The 21760-nt window shown below is 38.7% G+C and overlaps 1 protein-coding gene and 1 non-coding gene across 2 annotated transcripts; one reads left to right on the top strand and one right to left on the bottom strand.

Moving 5' to 3' along the window:
- The first annotated feature begins 14498 nt into the window (after positions 1-14498).
- Positions 14499-14570, top strand: TRNAE-UUC (transfer RNA glutamic acid (anticodon UUC)). The gene has a single exon. It is a non-coding gene; the product is annotated as a tRNA-Glu (tRNA).
- A 1257-nt stretch (positions 14571-15827) lies between these two features.
- LOC126683241 (glucan endo-1,3-beta-glucosidase 7) lies at positions 15828-20446 on the bottom strand. The gene is made up of 5 exons (XM_050379091.2): positions 20158-20446; positions 19420-20084; positions 17538-17861; positions 17018-17309; positions 15828-16020 (listed from the first exon to the last, which is right to left on the bottom strand). Exons 1-5 carry the CDS (start codon positions 20225-20227, stop codon positions 15983-15985), a joined length of 1389 nt encoding a protein of 462 aa, XP_050235048.1. The 5' UTR covers positions 20228-20446; the 3' UTR covers positions 15828-15982.
- Between the last annotated feature and the right edge of the window lie 1314 nt (positions 20447-21760).

Here is a 21760-nt window from a genome sequence, read left to right as displayed (position 1 = left end):
ACAGCTACCAAGCGAATCGGCAGAGAAGTATATCGGCCGATTTAGAAATCTCAGGACTAGGTGCTCCACCAAAATGTCAGAGGCCGATTGCGTACCTATGGTAGTAAGAGGGATGAGTTTCGCCATGAGGGAGCACTTCGAGGGCCACAGGTTTCGGGACTTGTTCGAGCTAACGAACAGGGTGACGAGCTACGAAAGACTCCTCCAGGAGAGAACAGAGGAGAGGCGCATCTAAAGGGACCTATTACAAAGACCAGCTCGACGTGGCCGTGGTGTCCGATAGCGAGGATAGTGGATCCGAAGATGAAGTCAACATGGCCGAATTTTTGGGAACAAAATCCCTGGAATGTTCGGCCTTGCGAAAGCCTGGCTTTGTCAAAAGAAATAAAACCGCGGTGGTACAAAAAGAGTATTCGTTCGACCTGACTAAGGCAGACGACATATTCGATGCCCTGTTGAAGGATGGGCAGATCGCCCTAAGCGAAGGTCATACGATTCCACCGTCGGAGGAGCTAGTCGGTAAGGATTATTGCAAGTACCACAACTCCTGGAGGCACAGCACGAACAATTGCGTAAATTTCAGAAACGTGATTCAGAAGGCGATTAACGAAGGGAAACTTCTGTTCCCAACAAAGAAAGAGGCCGATGCTAAATACGTGTCTATTAACACAGTTCGGCCTCACTTTGATAGCTACCTAGAGCAAGGGCAGATACAGAGCAAGTGGAACCCTAGAAGGCCCAAGCCGAGAGTAGAGACCGACGGTTCAAAGTGGCGAGGAGAAAAAGGGCGACCTCAGCAACAGAAGAGGAAGCGATACAGCTCGCCCACTGCAGATATGACTTGCCCCTCATGCAGTACGTGTTTTAAGGTCAAAGGAGGCGAGAACACGAGGAAGCATCCCAAGACCTTTAAACCGAGATCGCCTACAGAACAGTGGCAGAGGCATGAGCCACAGCGGAGGCCTGCCACTAATGTATTCAAGAGGATATTTCGGCCAACGGAGGAGACCCCTCGTATGACGAAAACCCAGAAGAGGCGAATGCAAAGGCTGCGACAAGAGTCGCGGGCGAATCACGGGACAGAATCGGCTCCCAGAGAGCAGCACGGAAATAAGCCAATAGCCGAGAGACTGGGGGCAAGGAACCAGGCCGATGCGGATGCCAAATCACCTGATAGGCGAAATGCCAAGGTAAGGAAGGTATGGATGCCAAAGAGCGAAAAACAAGCGGCCAATGTGTCCGTTACGGCAGTAGTTCACAAAGACTACAAAGATTCTAGCGGCCGATCGTCCTACAAGGACGTACTCGTATCGCACCACGGTGGTCAGCTTAAAGCAAGATTGCCTAAAGACCGCGAGGTCGTCGTCTCGCACAAGAAGGGCGTGTTGAAAGCCTGGGTCCCGGTGGTAAGGGACGAATACGGAGTAAAAGTGGTCACGCTCCCCAACTCATACAGAAGTAAACCGGGGCAGAAGGCAACGTTGGAAGGCGATGTAATCGTACCAGAAGGAGATAGCGCCGATGATACCGCGGTAGTATCCCTTAGCAAACCTCCAACAAGGATGACTAGGCACATTCGGCCACTGTACATCACGGCCGATTTGAACGGGGTGTCGATTAACAGAGTCCTCATCGATAACGGGGCTGGCGTCAACATACTACCGGCGAAAATGCTCAAAAAACTGGGCATAACGCGGGATCAGCTTGACCCGACCGATGTTTACATGACTGACTTCGCAGGGGGCGAAACGCCGGCCGAGGGGTACATTACCCTCAGAATTAAGGTAGGGCGAGTAGAAACCGAAGAAGGGTTTTTCGTAGTCAATGCCCGGAGCAACTACAATATTTTGCTCGGCCGCGATTGGATACACTCTAACATGTGTATACCGTCGACTATGCATCAAATGCTCTTCATATGGCGAGATGACGGCGAGGCCGAAGTTGTGCAGGGTGATCCCAACCCCTTCGGCGAGGACCATAACGTACTCGAAGCACGTTTATATGATGAAGAGGTGCGCAACATACAATCCCTTAGTTCGAAAGGAGAGACGAGCGTTCCTCGCTTGCTTGTTAACTCGGATCGGCCGGTATCAGTGACCCTTGGGGGCAAAGGCCGATCCACTATCCTCAAAGATTCAAAATGATAGCACGACATAAAGAATTGAGGGAGAAAATTAGACAGTTAACCTCGCTGTATGATATTACATCGGCCGAATGCATCTATGAGGACCAGGATCAGGACCCAACAGGATCGCTGCGGATCGTGGACATACGATTGGCAACCGGGAAGTTAGAAGACGATCCCGCCCAAGTACAGGACGACCTCCTCGAAATCAATCTGGGGACAGATGAATCGCCTAAGCCTATATATATCAACGCAGGACTGGACGAGGGATTCAGAGAGCAACTGATCACCCTACTCATTGAGTTCCGCGACTGTTTTGCCTGGTCGTACGAGGAAATGCCGGGCCTTGATCCTGATATCGCCGAACATAAGCTTCCATTAAAGAGTGGGTTTCGGCCATTTCGGCAACCTCCCCGGCGAATGTCCAGGGAAGTGGATACTCTCATACAAGATGAGATTAAGCGGCTGGAAGATGCCAAGTTTATTCGGGAAGCCCAATACACCGAATGGCTCTCTAACATCGTGCCAGTGATGAAGAAAAACGGGAAGCTACGAGTATGCGTAGATTTTCGGAACCTCAACCTGGCTACACCTAAGGACGAATACCCGATGCCTGTGGCCGATATGCTGATAGACAGGGCAGCAGGACACACGATACTCAGTTTCCTCGATGCGCACTCCGGGTACAACCAAGTTCCAATCAGCAAGAAAGACATCTCCAAAACGGCTTTTAGATGCCCCGGGCCGATCGGAGCCTACGAATGGGTCGTGATGCCTTTTGGCTTAAAAAACGCGGGGGCAACATATCAGAGGGCGATGAACAAGATGTTCAGAGGCCTTGACTTCCTTGAGGTCTACATCGACGATGTCGTAATCAAGTCAAATACCGGCGAAGTTCATTTGGCCGATCTCCGGAAAGGTTTCGAGCGTATACGACGTAATGGGTTAAAGATGAATCCTCTGAAATGCGCGTTCGGCGTTTCGGCTGGAAACTTCTTGGGTTTCTTGATTCACCAGCGGGGAGTAGAAATAGACAAGAACAAAGCCAAGGCGATTATCAATGCTGAACCACCCAAAACCAAGAAGCAGCTCCAGAGGCTCATCGGTCAAATCAATTTTTTAAGAAGATTCATAGCAAACACAGCGGGCCGACTTCGCAGCTGGAGTGTTTTGCCGAGAGGAAAAGAGACCGACGAGTGGATATGGACGGACGAGCAACAGCGGGTGTTCGACGATTTGAAAGGTTACTTGGCAAAACCTCCGGTTATGACCCCTCCAAAGCCGAATAAGCCGTTGTTGCTATACCTATCGGCTGCACACGAATCCCTAGGATGTATGCTCGCCCAAGAGGACGATGGGTTCGAGAGAGCAGTCTACTACTTAAGCCGAGGATTGACGGACACAGAGATTCGCTATACCGACATAGAAAAAATGTGTCTATGCCTGTACTTCACATGCTGCAAGCTGCGATACTATATGTTGCCGGTCGTAGTGTATGTATTGTCCCAGACCGATATCATTAAGTATATCTTATCGAAGCCATACCTGAGGAATCGGATTGGAAAATGGGCGATTGCAATGTCCGAATTCACATTGGTGTATGTTCCCCAAAGAGCAGTAAAAGGACAAGTGTTGGCAGACTTCTTGGCCGATCACCCTGGTATTACCCTCAAGGAAGAAACAGTCACGTTCTTCGACATCGCCGTGTGGAAGATGTGGTTCGACGGATCCAGGACAAGCCAGGGGGCAGGCGCAGGAGTACACATCGTCACGCCCTTGGGGGCATCCTACCAGTTGTCATTCAGACTCCAGTTCGAATGCACCAACAATCAGGCAGATTATGAGGCCCTCATATTCGGTTTTGAGATTTTAGCCGAGCTAGGGGCAAGGGCGATCAGTGTAAAAGGAGATTCTTTGCTAGTCATTAAACAAGTGACAGGAGAATTCAAATGCGAGTCCGAGCTGTTGGTGAGGTATTGCAACAAGGCGAAACACCTGATCGAAGGCTTTCAGGATACGAGGATAGAATACACAGAGAGGGCCGATAACGGCGTTGCAAACGACCTAGCTCAGCACGGTAGTGGTTACAAGGTAAACCGAGAGTTCGACGCCATAGAGAGGGAAACACCGAATCTCCACACCGGGGGCATCACGATCGACGAAAGACAATTCTCGGTTTACCAGCTGGACGTCACCCAAGATTGGAGGGACGAGCTCCTGAAGTGGTTCGAAAAACCAGACGCCACGAATAGGAGGTTGAGGACTTTAGCCCTTAATTACGTGGTCTTAGCCGGCGAATTATATAAGAAGGGCTTTGAAGGGCTACTCTTCAGATGCATCGGTCCAAAAGAGGCGATGCTGGCTATGGCCGAGGTACACGAAGGTATAGCAGGCGTCCACCAGGCAGGCCCCAGAATGAAGTGGCTTATCCATAAATACGGCTTTTATTGGCCGAAAATGGAACAAGACTGCATAAGATATGCCAAAGGTTGCGAAGCTTGTCAGAAATTCGGCCCAATACAACACGTCCCGGCCGAAGACCTGCACTCCATCATCAAGCCATGGCCATTCAGAGGATGGGCGGTCGACCTGATAGGGAAAGTATACCCCGGCTCGTCTGACGGTCACACTTTTGTGATTATCGCCACTTGCTACTTCACCAAGTGGGTCGAAGCTAAACCTTTGAAGTCGCCGACACAAGAAGCGGTGATCAAGTTCTTCAAAGAATACACCGTCCACCGACACGGCTTGCCCGAGTCCATAACCACAGATCAAGGGACGATGTTCACAGGAAGCGATATAAGTTGGTGGGCCTCCCAAATGAAGATAAAAATGTTGCACTCAACACCGTACTACGCCCAGGCCAACGGACAAGCCGAAGCCACGAACAAAGCCATCAAGCTCATAGTTCAAAAGATGATTGAAGGAAACCCAAGGCAATGGCATGTGTTTTTATCAGAAGCTGTTTGGGCGAATAGAACAAGTCAGAAGTCGGCTACTGGGACCTCGCCCTTCAGACTGGTTTATGGCTACGATGCGATGTTGCCAATGGAGCTGATCGTAACGTCTACTCGCCGCAGATACCAGAGCGAATTGTCCAAAGAAGATTACTTGACAAAATGGTGATGGATTCTCTTGACCTTGACGAAGAACGTTTAACGGCGTTAGATCACTTAGAAGCTCAGAAAAGAAGGGTCGAGAGAGCTTACAATAAACGGGTAAAACGGAAAGCTTTTACCATGGGCGATATAGTATGGAAAGCAGTCTTGCCTATCGGCCATAAAGACACTCGGCTTGGTAAATGGAGCCCGAACTGGGAAGACCCCTTTATTATGGTCAACAAGCTAACAGGCGGAGCATACTTGTTGGCAGATATTGATGGGGAAGAACACGACAGGGCGATCAACGGTCAGTTCCTGAAAAAGTACGTTCCGAGCTGTTGGGAGGGCGTAGACCATCGGTTATTTGGAGCCGACAAAGAGTAGTGTTGTTGATGCTTTCCCGCCGAGTATCCTGGAATGTTACAATTCACGGAGTATGCGGCGAATATAGGTCAACGCCGATCATTCGGTAGCACCGTTTGCGTTTTCGGCGTTTCACATTCGTTGAGTTTTTTCAACGGGTTCTCCGTTTTTCTCAACATATTGTAATTATTTTTTAATAAATAACATTATTTCGTATCGGACCAATTACGGACCGATAATATGAAAATAATCAGACATGAAAGTAATGCAAGTTGTGAATAATGGTGAAATTTTCGGCTCTCTGGCCGAATAAACATTGAAAAAATAACGAAAAAATACAAGATACGGCCCCCTGGCCGATCAAAGGGTACCAAAACTCGGTGCTATTACAAAAAAATGACTAAATTGTTCTGGACTCGCAAAAATCTAAATGATAAAATTGTTCTGAACTAATTTAAAAATGGCGGAAACAAGCGCCCAGTTCGCTGCGAACTTGATTGAACTCAGTCATCGCCGTATCATACTTCGGCTTCATCTTTGAAAGGTCCCCCTTGAGAAGGTTCCAACGCTTCTTTACCTCTATCCCCTCTGCCATCTCTTTGTCCATTGAGACCTCAAGATCGCCGATGCTTTTCTGTTCAGAACTCAACTCACGTTGCATCGAAGCGATCTTCTCTTCCAGCTCCTTGGCACGTGATCGGCGGCCCTGAAGGGTGGTGACAGCAGTCTTAACACTGGCCTTCAAGGAGTCCAGTTTCTCCCTTGACTCGAGCTCCTGCCGAGCCAGCTTTTCATGCTCGGATTGAATCGAGACCGACTCATTGTACATCCTCTGAAAAGCCTCCAGGGAAGCCGAGAGCCTCGCCACAGCAGAGCAAGCCTCTTTCGTTAAAATTTCAGCAGGAGCCTCGGCCAGAACAGTCGTCGCCTTCCTCAACTTTGCGACGTCCTCGGGAGATTTGAAAAGCTGGATGCCCTCGTTTTTCATGCGAGCCATCACGTCGAGGTAGTCTTCCCAGTTCGGGGCTTGACCGATCACCTCAGTCACCTTCTCGGTTTCAATGACAGGAAGAGGCTCTTCGATGTCACTGTCCGAGTCCAGGAAAGCTGCTGCCTTGGCCGCCACATCGGTGATAGAAGGTGGAGAGGCTGGAATCTGCCAAGTTCGCCCACAGTAAAAGATAAGCTGCTAGGCGATATGTTCTGAAGTACAAAATGCAAAGGACTTACCTTAGAAGTAGGAGATTGAGTTTTGTCAGCCCCAAGATTGAGGAATTCGGAGGCCAGGGGCGACAGTAGAGCAGGTGTCTCCATTCTTCTGAAAATCTCCGAGATGTTGGGGGTCTGAGAGCTGGTCGCCTTTGAGCTTTGATTAACCCCTTCGGCGCCTTAGGAATCGCCCACATTCTGTTGATCGCCGTCAGTATGGGTATCTCCCTTTGATGAAGACTGGCAGCTTTGAGACGGCGCAGGGGATGGATTGAACATGGCCGAACCTTGCGGCTCGGTAGGCTTTTTACCGGACTTCTTTGAAGACTCGGCTCTTCCCTTCTTGGCCTTCGGCTCTTTGACAGAAGTCTTGGCCGATCTTTTCTTTTTGCCCTTCTTGGCCGCAGGGTTCTCTTCCTCGTCGTCTTGCTCCCAGTTGTCCTCCTTTTCGAAATGAGGAATGCCGACTGAAAAGAAACCAAAGTTAGGATATAAACAAAATCAGTGAACTATAATGACGAATGATCGCCCATACCTGGGATTCTCTGGTAACCGATGCGCACCAGTTCATTTATAGCCTCTTCATCAGGTGGACATCGGATGCCAGTATAAGTTACACCCAGATCAGTTAGATCTACCTTAGCTTTTTTAGACTTCCTTTTCTTAGGTTTTTTAATTGGGGCGATGGTAGTCATATTACACTTAGGGACGATTGGGGACTTATACTTAAACTTCGGCCGAACTTTTTCTAAGAAGAGTTGATAGGGTAGGTGTTTATATTTTTCCTCCCAAATTTTATCCCATTTTGTGTAGAAATTTTGCCGAGCTATTCTCCTATGATTTTGCATTTTTAGATTCATGCCTGGGCGATCTAGAGGGTCAAATTTGAATTTATAAAAACGTTCAAAACGAGCAATTTCATAGTGATAGCCAATAATACCTGTGAAAGTTTGGCGTTTCGGAGCCTGCAAAAGAAATAAATCGGCATGAGTAGGTTTTCTGTTTAACGGAGGTAAATCAAAATTATGAAGAGAAAGAATTTCTTTAGGCGACAGGTCGAAAGAATTTTGGACGATGGAAGTCCACCAGTTGGTGAATTCCGGAGTACAGGAAGGAGTGATGATAGGGCGAGACAGTTTGGACAGAGGAGGAATGTAGGCTTTATTGAGGCGAATGATGTATTGGAGTTCGGGGTAGTTTTCTATAGAGGCTCGATGGGTCCCGCGATTATTGAAGGCGATCAATAAAGGACAGGGAAGGCCTTGGCAGAAGCCAAATTGGCGAGAAACGAAGTTCGGACAATATGGCTCGACCCCACTCCGATCATAATCAAGCCCAGCTATTAAGTTTCGGCATTTAAGGGCGATTCCCCAATATGGACCGCCAAGTTTTAGCCTTGGATCGGCTTGTGCTGCTTCTTCCAGGTCTTCTACATCCCAGCCGGCGAGCAACCAAGACGGTGGGTAAGTAAGCTGAAGAGCAGGGCACATCAGCTCAGGCGACCTTATAGCATGGTTGTTAAAGACTTGTAAAACGTCGAGTACATGAGGAAGGCGAGTCCCGGCCGATATCAGTTGGAAGCCACATAATTCGGCCTTGATAGGTGGACCGACTTCAAATAGCTCGGGAAAGTATAGTGCGAGCCACAATTGAACGATCCAAAGCGGGCCTCCTAGACATTTGAAAGTTCTTGGATCCTTCAGGGGTGCTATATCGCCCAGAGATCGATATAGGTGTGCCAGGATGAATTCGCCCAAGTTACACCTTCGTCCATCGGCAAGCGCTGTTGCTAGGAGGAAACAGTCTTCGGTTACCCTGAAGGATGAGGTGCACAGAATGTACTTAGCGATGAAAAAAGCCAGGAAGGCGATATGTTCATTGCGGTCAGGCTTGTAAGGCTCCTCGCCCATGAAAAGCTTCACAAAGGCACCATAACTCTTCTGCGCCTTAGATAGGTTAAACTTTGGAGTATCGGCGCGAAGGTTGGGGTTGATTCGTTCGCCGTTTAGAGGAACGTTGAGCATAAGAGCTAAGTCGAGCAGGGTGACAGTCATGGGTCCAGATTTGAAGCAGAAATAGTTAACGGCGCTTGACCAGAATAGAGAGGCCCCCATGATGTAGTGTTTTGCTATCGGCCTGCTTGCCTTGCATAGTTCGATTAGATCATGGATGCCAGTGTCGATCCAGGATTGGCGGAAGTGTGGTGAAAGCCTTACTACCCATTGAGAGAAACCAGCGTGTTCGATCGGCCAATTTCGCAACGTAGTGCCGACCCAAACCGACGATCGATGAGGTAGGGAGAATATGGGAGGAGCAGCATCGTGAAAGGGAGAGGCTAGGTCGCATAAATGACTCGGAGAGGTGACAATGGGACCGACGCATATTTGGCCGTAACCCGCATCAGTAATTACCTTGAATTCTGTGTTCGGCGCGTTGGTTCGGACTTCGTCAATCTTTGCAGATACTTGCTCGGCGAGGTTGTTAGGAGCAGCCATGATTCCTGAAACAGATCGCTCATATCAGGCAAATAAACATGAAAAGAGATCGCTTAAGGTAGGCGAGGAAATAAGGGCGAACACTTACCAGGAGAGTTGTTTCGAAGATACTTGGAGTTGCTGAGGAGAGAGAAAACTTAGCAAAATATCAGAGAGTAGGTGAAATGAGAAATTGAAATGTTGTTTTTGTTTAAAGGAGGAAATCAAAAGAAGCCGAAAGGTCATGGAGTAAGGACGTGGCATCGTGGGGAACAGCTGGAGATGACGTGGCCGAAGGGGGGTACCGAAAGGTTTATAGATGCGCACCCCTTTAATCTGTTTTCGAATGATTTGGGCCTCAGTAGTGGGCTTGGAAGTGCTGAGAAGAAGAACAAGCCCAAAAGATAAACGTTCAGACTTATTGGGGGCATTGTTTACACCGGCCCAAATAATTTCCGAGTAGAACTTCATGTGGGCTTATCAGGGATTAAGGCCCAACGTAAAGCCTGTTTATTATTGCCTTTTCTATTTTATAGGAATTTGTAGCTCATTAGGAGTGTTTTTCTATTAGAGTTTTAGTCGTAGTTAGATTAGGAGTCTCGATTGTGAGGAGCTATAAATAGCACAGAACTTCATTATTTTTGTATCAACAAATCAATCAATCAAAAACCAAGCCCAGTGCTTTTTATCTCGCAATCTCCGGATTGTTTTAATTTAGGAGTAGTTCTCGGTATTAATCTCGCCTGAGTTATTAACTCCCAGATTATTACTTCTTAAATCACGTGGTTAAGTGTCTTTAACCAAACAAGCCCTGTGAATATCTACATAGGTTCGTTAAAGTATCAAACCTCAAACCGATCCCGATTATAAATTCAAAGATTCGAGTCCGGAATATTTCCAGGCGAACAGTTTTTTAAAAGGTTTAATCACTCAAAAAAATCTTTTGATTTTTTTTTTGTTTATGGTCACATCTTTCAAAATCTTAAATTTTAACCTATTTTTAATTTTCACTTTCAATTGTAACAATCTGTCCAAATTGAAATGTAAAAAAGTTTAAATATGTTGTTTATAACTTTATATTATTTCATATCATTTAAATTTGCATTTATATCATAATAGATTTTAAAAATAAAATAGTGTGAGAAGTTTATTTGAATTTTCTCTTAAGATTACAACTTAAAATTGTCAAAAAATACTGGAATATGCCTCTCTCTCTCTCTAGAAAATTTCCCCCTCCTCCTTTCTAAACATCTTCCTTTTTTCTCCATCTTTTGAAGGGTGGGAGAAGGTAATTCTCCGATTTCAATTGGAAATCAACTCCTCTCCGCCCATAAATACTTAATATTTGATAGTTTTAGTCATTATTTCTATAAAACATCTTCTTATATGGTTTTTCCGGTATGGATCTTAGCGTTTTCTAAAACGAAATTTTATAGTTTTATATTTTAATGGTTTGTTTTCTTAGATCTCTCAAGAATCTCTAGTGATTCTTCAAACTTCATAGTCAATTTTTTTGTAGATCTAAAATTTTGAAAGTTTTTACTATTTAGCTTCTAAGGACTCCATAAATAAAGATGATTGGAAATACTATTTCACCAAATCAAGCGGGTCGAGTGTGTGGTCGATTATCGGAAACATGGGCAAATCGAAGTATCCCCACCAATGGAACTTTTACTTCTTATTTGGTAAACTTATGCGGAATGTATGTCTAGATTTGTTCCTTCGATTTTTTATTGCAATGTTTGTTGTATTTTTTTTCTTAATTCAATAATTGAAAGATTATATATTAATTCTGTTATATGATTTATTTTTTTATTAATCTTCATTGATAGATTCTAATTGTGGAAGAAAAAATACAACTTAAAATTGTCTCACAAACCTTGAGTCTCTTTCATCATGGTAAATAGAACATTGGTGGACATTGATTAACTCTTATAATTTAATTTTAGGATTAATGTTATAAAATTCACGAACTTTACACGTTTCCTCATTTTAATCATGAAATTTAAATTTTCTCATTTTTATGCACGAACTATCACTTTTTCTCAAATTCATGCACGGAGCTGAGGTGTCGCGGCTCCATTGGTGTAATTCGCTGAGGTGGAGGTTTTTTACATCAATAAATGAGTGCCACCTCAGCATCGTGTATGAATTTGAGAAAAAGTATTAGTTCGTGCATAAAAATTAGAAAATTTAAACTTCGTAATTAAAATAAAAAAACGCGTAAATTTCTTGATTTTTTTAAAACATTAACCCTTAATTTTAATCTTTATTCCTATAGTTGAATACTTTGTAAGGTTATATGGTCAATCCAGAAATACAGATCAGATATTGATAGATAACAAGTTTGTCACCAGCTTTTCAACTACCTTCACAATTTTGTTTTCCAAAATAATTCATATTCATGTTTAGTCAGAATTATCCACCACACCACACTAAAGGATTGATCAAACTCAATCATTTGATATACTTTTCTCACTTTGTTTTGGCAGAGTGCTAAATAGAAGAAATAATGTTCACATTCTCATATTCTTCATAATGCAATAAAACAAATTACTTTATATTTAAAAATAGAAATGAACTTATTATTTTAATTTAAAATTATATTAAAATAGCACTACTTTTATCATTTATTAGATTTTAAACATTTATATTATTAATAGTCATTTTATTTGAATAAAAATTAATAAGAAATTTATTTTTTGAAAATATATTAATCTCAAAAAGTAAGCATAGACCTCACTCTTTGGAATTTACTTACAATCTTCATAAGTCAAGAGGATAGCTTGACCTAGCGTAAATGAGATCTCCTCTCCGTAATTTGTTATTTTTACAATATGTAATTAATAATATTAATAATATCTAGATAATTAAATTAAAAGTAGATAATTTAATAATTTTTAAATAAGGAAACATCTATTTATCGATTATTTTTTTGGCCTAATAGTAAATTAAGTCCAAACTTTTGCGGAATGTTACATTTTCATCCAAATTTTTTGATTTTTATAATAATAGCAATAATAATTTTAACATTTCATTGCAATATTAGCCATTTTTTTCATTCAATTAAATTTATTGATCTTATCACCTCAATATATTATCTATTAGCTTCTTATAATTTTTTTGCATATTATTAGCTTCAAATTCATTTTTTTTTTGCTATTATCATCGAAAAAGATTGAGAATTTACAATTAGATTTTAATGTTGTTTTTTATTTTTTTATATTAGAAGCTAAAATTTAAAATTCTAAAAATAAATTTGTTAATTACAGAATTAATTTATAAATCCAACTAAAAACTGGAACAATTAAACTGACATGAAAAATTGACTAAAATTGTAATTAAATATCAAAATTAAGTTTTTATTATAAAAATTATAAAAATATATAAAATTCAACAACTTGTAAAGTTTTAGACTTATTTTACTATTAGACATTTTTTGGTTTTCCTATAGAATAAACTTTTTTTAAGGACAAAATGAATAAAATTACTCTAAGACCCTTCACGTTTGTCATAATTAACAGTTTAGTATCCCTTGTTTGAAAATCAAACGATTTGGTACCTCAGTTTTAATTTTATAAACTATAAGACCCTTCTGTTACTTCGTTAATAATTTAAAATCTATTTTCAAACGATTTGATATCTCAATTTCAATTATATAAACGATTTGATACCTCAATTTTAATTATGTAAACAATTTGATACCTCATTTTCAAACGATTTGGTACCTCACATTTTATTCATTTAACAATTTAGTACTTATATTTAACAGAAGGGCCTTATAATTCACGAGATACCAAATTGTTTAATTTTTAAACAATAGTACTAAACTGTAAATTATAACAAACGTGACGGGTCTTAGTGTAATTTGCTCAAAATTAAATAGTAATATAATAGCTCTATTTTCTATACTCATTATAATAAAAAAATATAGACTGTAGTCTCTACTTTTCTTTAAATTGCTGAAAAATTATTGGCTATACGCTTGATTTAACCTTATGAGCCGATGACCTCTAGCTCAGTTGCCTAAAGAATGAGGCATCAAGTCCAAGGGGACATGGGTTCGAATCCCCTTATGTACAAAAGAAGATGAAGATATTGAAGAATATCTGGAGGAAGACTCAGAGCGTCAGAAACGTCAGAAGCAAGCGACTGCGGCATCGTCCGCTATGTTTGGCAAGTTCAGAATAACGATGTATTCAACGTAAACGATGTGGATGGCGTGAATGGCGTTTAAATTTGTAAATAATAGTATATTTATAGTTTGTTTGTAACAGTGTAGTTCTATCTCTGTTAAAAAAAAACTTATGAACTTGTACACTTTATTCTATTAGATCTAAATATTTAATCTATTAAATGTACTAACTATTAATTTTTTTACCAAATTAACATTCAAAATATTTTAAAGAGTGAGCAACAATTGTTGTAATGCGGTAAAATTTTACCGACGTGTCTATAATGAGATGACATGTACTATAACTTGATGCGTTACTTAGGGGTGTGCAAAAACCGACCGAAACCGAATAACCGAACCAAACCAACAAATTCAATTCGGTTCGATTTGAAAAGGTGGAATAATTTTGATTGGTCGGTTCTGTTCGGTTTTAAGAGTAAAAAAATTTCAGTCACTTTTACACGTAAATCGAACCAAAAAATGAACCGAAAAACCGAATCAAACCGAAATAACTGACCGAACCGACAGATTTGGTTCGGTTTAAAAAATTAATTTTTTCTAGAACTTCGGTTCGGTTTGATTTTTTAAAAAACTAAAAATTTTGGTTCGGTTTAACCGAATGCACACCCCTAGCGTTACTTAACTTTTGAAATCCTATATTTTCATTCTTTCAATCTCCGAACTGCTAATTTAATCTATGGATTTATAATTTTTATTGGTTTTTAACTTTTATTTTATATGTTCTACAATTTATATATTTTTTTAAATAAAATTATAAATTTACCGTCATCTGTATCTTCTATTTCTTTCTCAATCAAAATATAGAACTATTTTACATGGCCATTGTGCCATGCACTATTTTAATCACTAACACATATATTGTTAATCTTTCTTACTATTAAACATGTTTGATTTGAATGAAGAGATGGAAAATCAAAGATGTGGAATGTACAAGTTTAGGCGTTAATTCGCACAATAAGCCAAAAATATGTCGAGCAAAAAGTATTTTTCATTTGTTCATATTTTATTAATGTTAAAATTCAGCATATGGTTCCGATGTCGTCCAGCGGTTAGGATATCTGGCTTTCACCCAGGAGACCCGGGTTCGATTCCCGGCATCGGAACATTTTTTTCTTAGTTTTTTTTAAATTTTGGTTTTCTCATATTCTTTTGTTTTTTCTTCACAGAACCAACCAAGTGAGAAGTTTGAAAGACAAATTTATATAAAATTTAAGGATTAATTACATATAAAATCAACACCTTTACATAAAATTGTAAAAATAATACGACTTTTAAAACGTGTCAATTCAGAGCACTGTTTTTTATTCTTTTCAAAAACAACATGAGTACATTTTTAGTGGCGTTTTTGTTGACGTGGCACTTTCATTGGGTGTCCAAGTCAGCAAAATTTTATCTAAAAACGTGCTCATGTTGTTTTTGAAAAGAAATGAAAGATGATGCTCTGAATTGATATTTTTTAAAGGTCGTGTTATTTTTGAAAATTCGTGTAAAGGCGGTGATTTTATATATATTAATCCAAAATTTAATTATACTTAGAAAAGCAACAACATATGAAATTCTGTATAGAATCTCATCTTATTTGTTTTTATAAATTAATTGAGATCTGCACAAATCATTAGTAAATAAAAGATGTGTTTAACAAGCAAAATTCTGTCAGACACATAACCTTAGTACAAAAGTAATTAAATTGAAAAAATAAAAATTAATTCACAACTTGCAAAAATATATAAAGTTTAAGGTCTTAATACTATTTGTTAAACGCCAATTACCAACAAGCAAAATTCTGTTAGACACATAATCTTATGACAAAAATAATGAAAGAAACTAAAATTATGTCACAACTTGCAAATATTTATGGAGTTTAAGGACTACCAAATTTACTAAAAATGCCAATTGCCGACTTGTTGAGCATCATCATATATCATAATTGAATATATGAAATCATGTCACTTGAGCTTAAATAAAAAGCTTGCAAATTCTTCTTCAACATGACTGCACTTTTGGCATACTTTTTAGAGTTAATTATAAATAAAATCATCAAACTTTTTGTTTTAGCAGTTTTAACCACCAGCTTTTAATTTTTACGATTCACATTCTTTATTAAACATATTTTTACTAATATGGACGCCTAAAGAGAAAAAATTATAGTATATTCTTTATATTGGCAAAAGTATATCGAAAATTTCATGTGTATTTTAATTTGCCGGAAGTTTAAAATTGATTTTGAAATTGCTAAACTTTAGATTTTGTGTTGTATTTGCAAAACATGTTAATTTTTTTAAAAAAATATATGCAATTCAATCCTACTTTTTAACAACCAAAAAAATAAGTTAAGCTCAACTAAACATAAAGGGGAGAAAGAAGAAAAGAGATCAACACCAATGCTTCCAAATCAGAAGGGATAATTTACAATTACAGCTTTAAATAAAACCCATTAAAATGCACTATAATTTATTTAGCTACTCTAACTTTTTTTTTAATATTCTATCCTGAAAATATAAATCGTGTTGTTTTTTCATGTACTTCCACCAGGATAAACACAACCATTATAACCTACAAGGAGGAAAAAGAGCATACAATTAGATTAGCAAACTAAAATATTGAGCTCACAAAAAAAAAAGAAAAAAAAAGTTACTTAGCATGAAAGAAATACTGTTTATGTTATTGATTCCAACCTAAAAGATGGGATATAAAGTATAATTATATGAATCACAAAAAGATGATTAATGTTAGATTAAAAGTTCAACTTTTAGTTAAATTCTATTCCCATCTCATCTCATCTCATCACATCACTTCTTTAATAAAGTTTATACTCCATTATATGAATGGAGTTTGCCACTAGTTGCTCCATAACTATACACATTCATCTTTTATCTTATGTTTTGAATCCTCTCTCATGTTCTAATAAACACGATGAGCGGAAAAACGATGAATTTTCGTTCAAAATGAAAAAGTCTGTGGGCCCCGACCTATTTTCTTACGGAATAAAAGGTTAAAATAGAATTTCTTACTACTATTATTATACAAGAAAGACATTATTAATTGAATTGATGACTATCACCTCTAAGAATAGATCAAAAAGATTATTATTATTGTTTTTATGAATTTTGAGAAATCACTATTTTCTATCTAATTCTTAGGTATTAGATAATTGAAACTTTCTTGCAAAAGAGGTTCCAGTTAAAGAAAAATAAAATAATTAAGGGAAAAAGAATAATTTTTAAAATTCACGGAGAAAATATAATTTTGACGTAATCTCAAAATGTGATAGTAATTAATTCTTATTAATATTACCAAAATAATGGTCATTAATTCAATCTTAACTTGTCAATTTATATGAATGATATAGATTAACTTAACATGACAAATCATGTTTATATGAGAGGATTCAAATGGTTCATCTTATCATTAACTACAAATCAAGTTGATATATAATGCAGAGTCCTAATGAAGCTTTGAAGTTGCTAATTAATTTTAGAAATTGAGATGCAGATTTTCTATATAGAACAAATAAATAGATGTATAAGAGGTGAAGTTGAAGAAAAATTACTGGGATTTTTTGATGTAAGTATAGCTGTCTGTGAGAAATCGCAATTCCAAGGATTTTTGCCTGACTGTTGGTAGTAGAGATTCAAAGCATAAGCAGCATGTGATGCTAAAGTATTCGGTTCGAAACAGGCGCCTCCTGGGTTAATTGGGCCGCAATCTATTCCTTGACCGCAAGCATAGTCTAGACTTGCCTGCAACTGAGCATCAGGAACACCAGATTTCGGCATACACCAACCTGCTCCTGTCGTCGGTTTTCCTGAGGGAGCCGTTGGCGTTTTGGGGCTTGATGGAGTCTGATAGTACACGAGAAAGCATAAATCATGTTACAGAAAGCAAGTTATGCCAAGCTATGTTGCACAAAAACTTATTGAGCGCTATGTTTTAGCGTTTTATATTCCTTTCCAGAAATACTTCTAAAACTGCGACATTTGATATCTATAACTTATGGTTTAGCTGTTTTCTGTCTCAACAATTTCATTTCTGTGCAGTATAAAAATCAAGCTATGAATAAATTATCTTACCACAGTAGTCTTTGAAAGACCGGCATCATATGTCACCGAAAGATCGGTTTTGAAAAGGCCAAATGCTCTTTCGGAGGAAGGTCCTGGCTTCAAATTCTCATCATAGACTGCAAAGAGATATGTGTCTACAGATTTTCCTGGCATTAGTGGGGTACCAACCAATGATCTAAGATGAGCAATCAAATTGCCATTATAGGCTCTTGCATTCTCAATGCTAGGACCAACTTCATTGCTATCCCCGCGGTAAGGCCAACCAGTCTCAGCAACCAGGATCTCGATGTCCTTGAACCCCAATGCGTTCAAGGCAGCACGCACCCCATCTACCTGCAAATCATTCCTGAGTTGATAACGTAACGGATTATGTGCAAATTTACAAATAGGCAAACTATTTGATCAATGTCTAATTGCTATTCTTGTAATTGAATGGTCCCTGTAACTCGGGGTATGCAAAAATTGAACCAAATCGAAAAGAACCCACGAATTTGGCTTGACACTTTTTTGTGGTTCAGTTCAATTTTAAACATAAAAAAATTCGATTAAGTTTTAGTGCAAACCGATCAGAAAAAACAAAATTGAATATTTGGTTTCAGTTTCAGTTTTTTCTCATAAATTGGGTTCAGTTCGATATATCGGTTTGATTCTGTTCGAACTGAATGCGCAGCTTGTCACGGCGCACCAAAAGTCAAATCATAGTGATGTAGTTCAAGGCTCTCTTTATATTTCATGAAAAAAAGGAAAGGCAATAGAATTAGTTACAAATGCTTTTCATGAGTTTTCTTTTTGCAGCATTTGCGTGCAATCTACTCTACTGTTCAGATTGTCAAATTATGATTGTAACAAGAAAATTAATATTCTATGAGCATCTCTAACATTCTGGCACAAGTAACTTATATGCCAAGATTACAATTTTCTAATGCAAACTCAATTCTTAATATATATAATTGGTAATGAATCTTATTCTTAGCCTTATATGATTTCAGGAACAAGTAGAGTTCCAAATCATATGAAATAGTGGGAAATGAACCTTAATGCCTCTACCAACATATTTAGTTTTCAATGCGTATAAAACAATACAACTGAAAAATTAGGATAGGATTTCTCAAAAAAAAAAAAAAATTTAGGAATGGCAATTCTTGATTGGTGCAATTTAAGAAGCTGCTACAAGAAAACTTAATAACCAGACATTAACACTAACACCTAACTTCTAAATATAATTTATTATTTAGACCTATTATTTACATATCCAATAAAAGTTGAAATTTTAAAAAATGTGTAAGATATTTTAACACTAAAAAATTTAAGAAATATTTCTATAATTTGATTAAAGAAGGTAATAGGTTAAAGTAAACACAAGTCCACATAGAATGTAATCCCCCCACCCAAAATTTAAGTCCGGTTTTAGTAAAATTAAAAAATTAGCTACAGATTTTGGTTATTCACCGAAAAATTAATGGGCCGGTAATTTTCTATATCCGGTTCAACAGGTTTAACCGGTCCAACTACCGGTTCAACCGCTAGTCCAATCCGATTTTCCCGTTTTTTTATGGTTTCCGCAGTGAAGAGCTGGCTGGTTTCCGGTTCAACCGACCGTTCCGATTCTTTAATAAGTGGAGTCTCTTACATAGAGCCAAACAAACAAAACACCATATTAATGTATAGCACAAACACTCAAGCTTGTCTTTTGTACTCCCCCTATTGACCTCACAAATCAATGGTCCATTTTGGACACTCACTCCCTATCAAACTTTCAACCATGTCTTAATTCTCACCTTTGACAACTTTCCAAAATTGATTGTAATAAAAGAAAAAAAAGACAACTCTAATTTCCCCTAACTTTAACCAATCAAAAGTAATTAAATCAGTTAGGTCTTAAATTAATTACCTGAGCATCAAACATGTTGGTGTACAGAATCCCATTACCCGAGTCAACTCGTCCTGAGTTCGGCTGGAACAAGCAAAACGCCAGCGTTTCAGCTCTGGGGTCACTCTGGTAAGCGAAAAACGGGTAAGGATTAATAGCAAGAGGCGACCCATTATCTCTTTGAAACTGAAGTAACCCTCTCATGGTATCCTGATAAGCCGGGTTAAACAACCCGGAAGACGGCGGGTCGGACTGAGACAACACAGCCATAGAATGCACCGTCGACACCTTAATTTTCCCTCCAAGCGAAGCTCCGTTGATCGCATTCGCCATATTTTTCATCGCCGGCAATAACTGAGAGATCAAATTCTGATCGCCGGAGAGCACCACCTCGTTACCAATGGTGATGAGAATGATATTACTGGCGGGGTAGTATGGCAAAACATTAGCATTGATCCATTGAGTTGCAGCATTGGGATCGGAAGCCAACGCCGGAATATCGCCGTTGGCTGCTCCGATGACGATGCCGATTCCGGTATTGGCGAGAGCTTTGAGCACAGCAGGATCGGCTCCGTAGAGCCGAACTTTCTGAATTGCCGTTGACTGTAGAAGCTTAGCGGTGGCTGTCGGCGGCGGGAGATTGTCGGCTAGTAAGCCGTAGTTAACGCCGATAAAAGACTCCGAACCTGTAAATAAATAAATAAATCACTACACTCTAGAATTAACAAATACGACGGCGTTTTGAAAGTAAGAACTTACTGGTTAAGTAGAAATGATGAAGGAAGAAGAAACAGAGAAGAAAATAAAATTTAGAGAACGCCATGAGCATGGGTGATGTACCGTATAATTGTAATATTATGTGGTTATAAATTATAATATAATGTTTTTTGTGGTGCCTTACTTGAAGAATGTAAAGGGGAGTTGCAGAAGGGGGTTAAGTATAACGTATAACGGTAATAAAGGTGAGGAGGAAAAAGATGAAGAAGATAGGGACTTTCTGGTTCTTTTTTTATTCTAAAAAGAAAGACTTAGCTGTCTGTCAGCATATGTTCTCATGGGGTGGAAAATTTGTCAACTTTTCCATTTTTTTATTTTTTATTTTCTTTATTTTGATAAATCTATACTTTATCTCAAAAACAAAAATGAATCTATACTTAATTATTTTTTATAATAGAGAAGAGTGAGTGATTGTGAGATGAATTAGACCCACAACTTTAACGTAATGTGTTTTTTTAGCGTTTATGCTACTTGAATATAGCTCGTTAATAATCTCGTGTGTGTCTATCTATATACATAATGACTGGATGGAGGTGTTTGCACTCGACACTCAACATACAACACGTGTATGTGTTCTGCATGGGAGTGTGGGGCCCGGGGAAGGGGGCGGTAAAAATGCTAGGAATTGCGTAAAATGCTCCTCGATATAGTCCCCTCGAAAAATGTCTCTCGGAAATTCCTCGATAGTCTTGTTTTAAAATTTACAAGAATATGATTATATCCTAACTATAATGTTTTTAATTAACATTAGTTGTTCTCTGTAAATGAGAGGTATGCTAGTATGGTACTCTTTTCCTAGCAATTGATGAAGTAATTCATAATCAAGTGGACCAAAAATTAGGTTAGAAAAATTGTTAAAAGTTCTTAGTAGTCACGATTAAAAAGTTGAACCTAAAATTTTACAACTCTGGACCACTGTTTTGAAAATCAAACTATTATTTGTTCCTGGTTCAATTGATTCAATTATTGATTGAATTAATTAAACGAAAATTTAAAACTTATAAAACTTACATAATATATGCTACATTTTTAAAAATAAATTTAAATATTTTCAATTTAAACACATATAAATTATAATGAATAAATTGATCGAAAACAAATAATCCTACTCTAACTAATATAAATAAGGAGTCTAACGGCTTTTATTAACGGTTTCTAGATTGGATTCAGTACTCCTTTAACATTATTTAGAGTAATGATGGTTAAAAAGATGGAGGGTTTAAAGTTGAAGCCAAAGCATTGAAAAGGGAGTTTCTCATGGAAAATGCAGCACAGAAGCTGCAAGGAAAAAGGATTCATGACTCTGGCCGTTAACAACACCCTCTTAGCAAAAAAACTTATTGCACGTAACCGTTGCGTTATGTTATTCGTGTAAATAGTTAATGGTATGTTAATTATATGGAAAAATACATAATAAAAAATTATATAATAATAAAAAAATTTCTATCACAAATATTATTAGTTTATTTTAAATATGACATACCATAACTAATTTAGGTGATAGACACTCCCTTACATAACCTAATACTATTCCTCTGTGGGGAAAAAAAAGCAGCAAGTACTAAGAAAGTAAGCAGCAGTAGAA

The sequence above is a fragment of the Mercurialis annua genome, linkage group LG5, assembly GCF_937616625.2.
Source record: "Mercurialis annua linkage group LG5, ddMerAnnu1.2, whole genome shotgun sequence".
NCBI classification, from domain to species: domain Eukaryota; kingdom Viridiplantae; phylum Streptophyta; class Magnoliopsida; order Malpighiales; family Euphorbiaceae; genus Mercurialis; species Mercurialis annua.
The sequence above is the reverse complement of the archived record's forward strand: the minus strand, read 5'-3'. Positions and strand labels throughout refer to the sequence as shown.

What these genes read in the sequence shown, in the direction of transcription:
- LOC126683241 (XM_050379091.2), bottom strand. Translation starts at nt 20,227, where the DNA reads ATGCTCATGGCGTTCTCTAAATTTTATTTTCTTCTCTGTTTCTTCTTC. An exon ending in TCATCATTTCTACTTAACCA is followed by an intron (nt 20,085 to 20,157) that starts GTAAGTTCTTAC and finishes ATTTATTTACAG; the next exon opens with GTTCGGAGTCTTTTATCGGC. An exon ending in CCAACATGTTTGATGCTCAG is followed by an intron (nt 17,862 to 19,419) that starts GTAATTAATTTA and finishes AATGATTTGCAG; the next exon opens with GTAGATGGGGTGCGTGCTGC.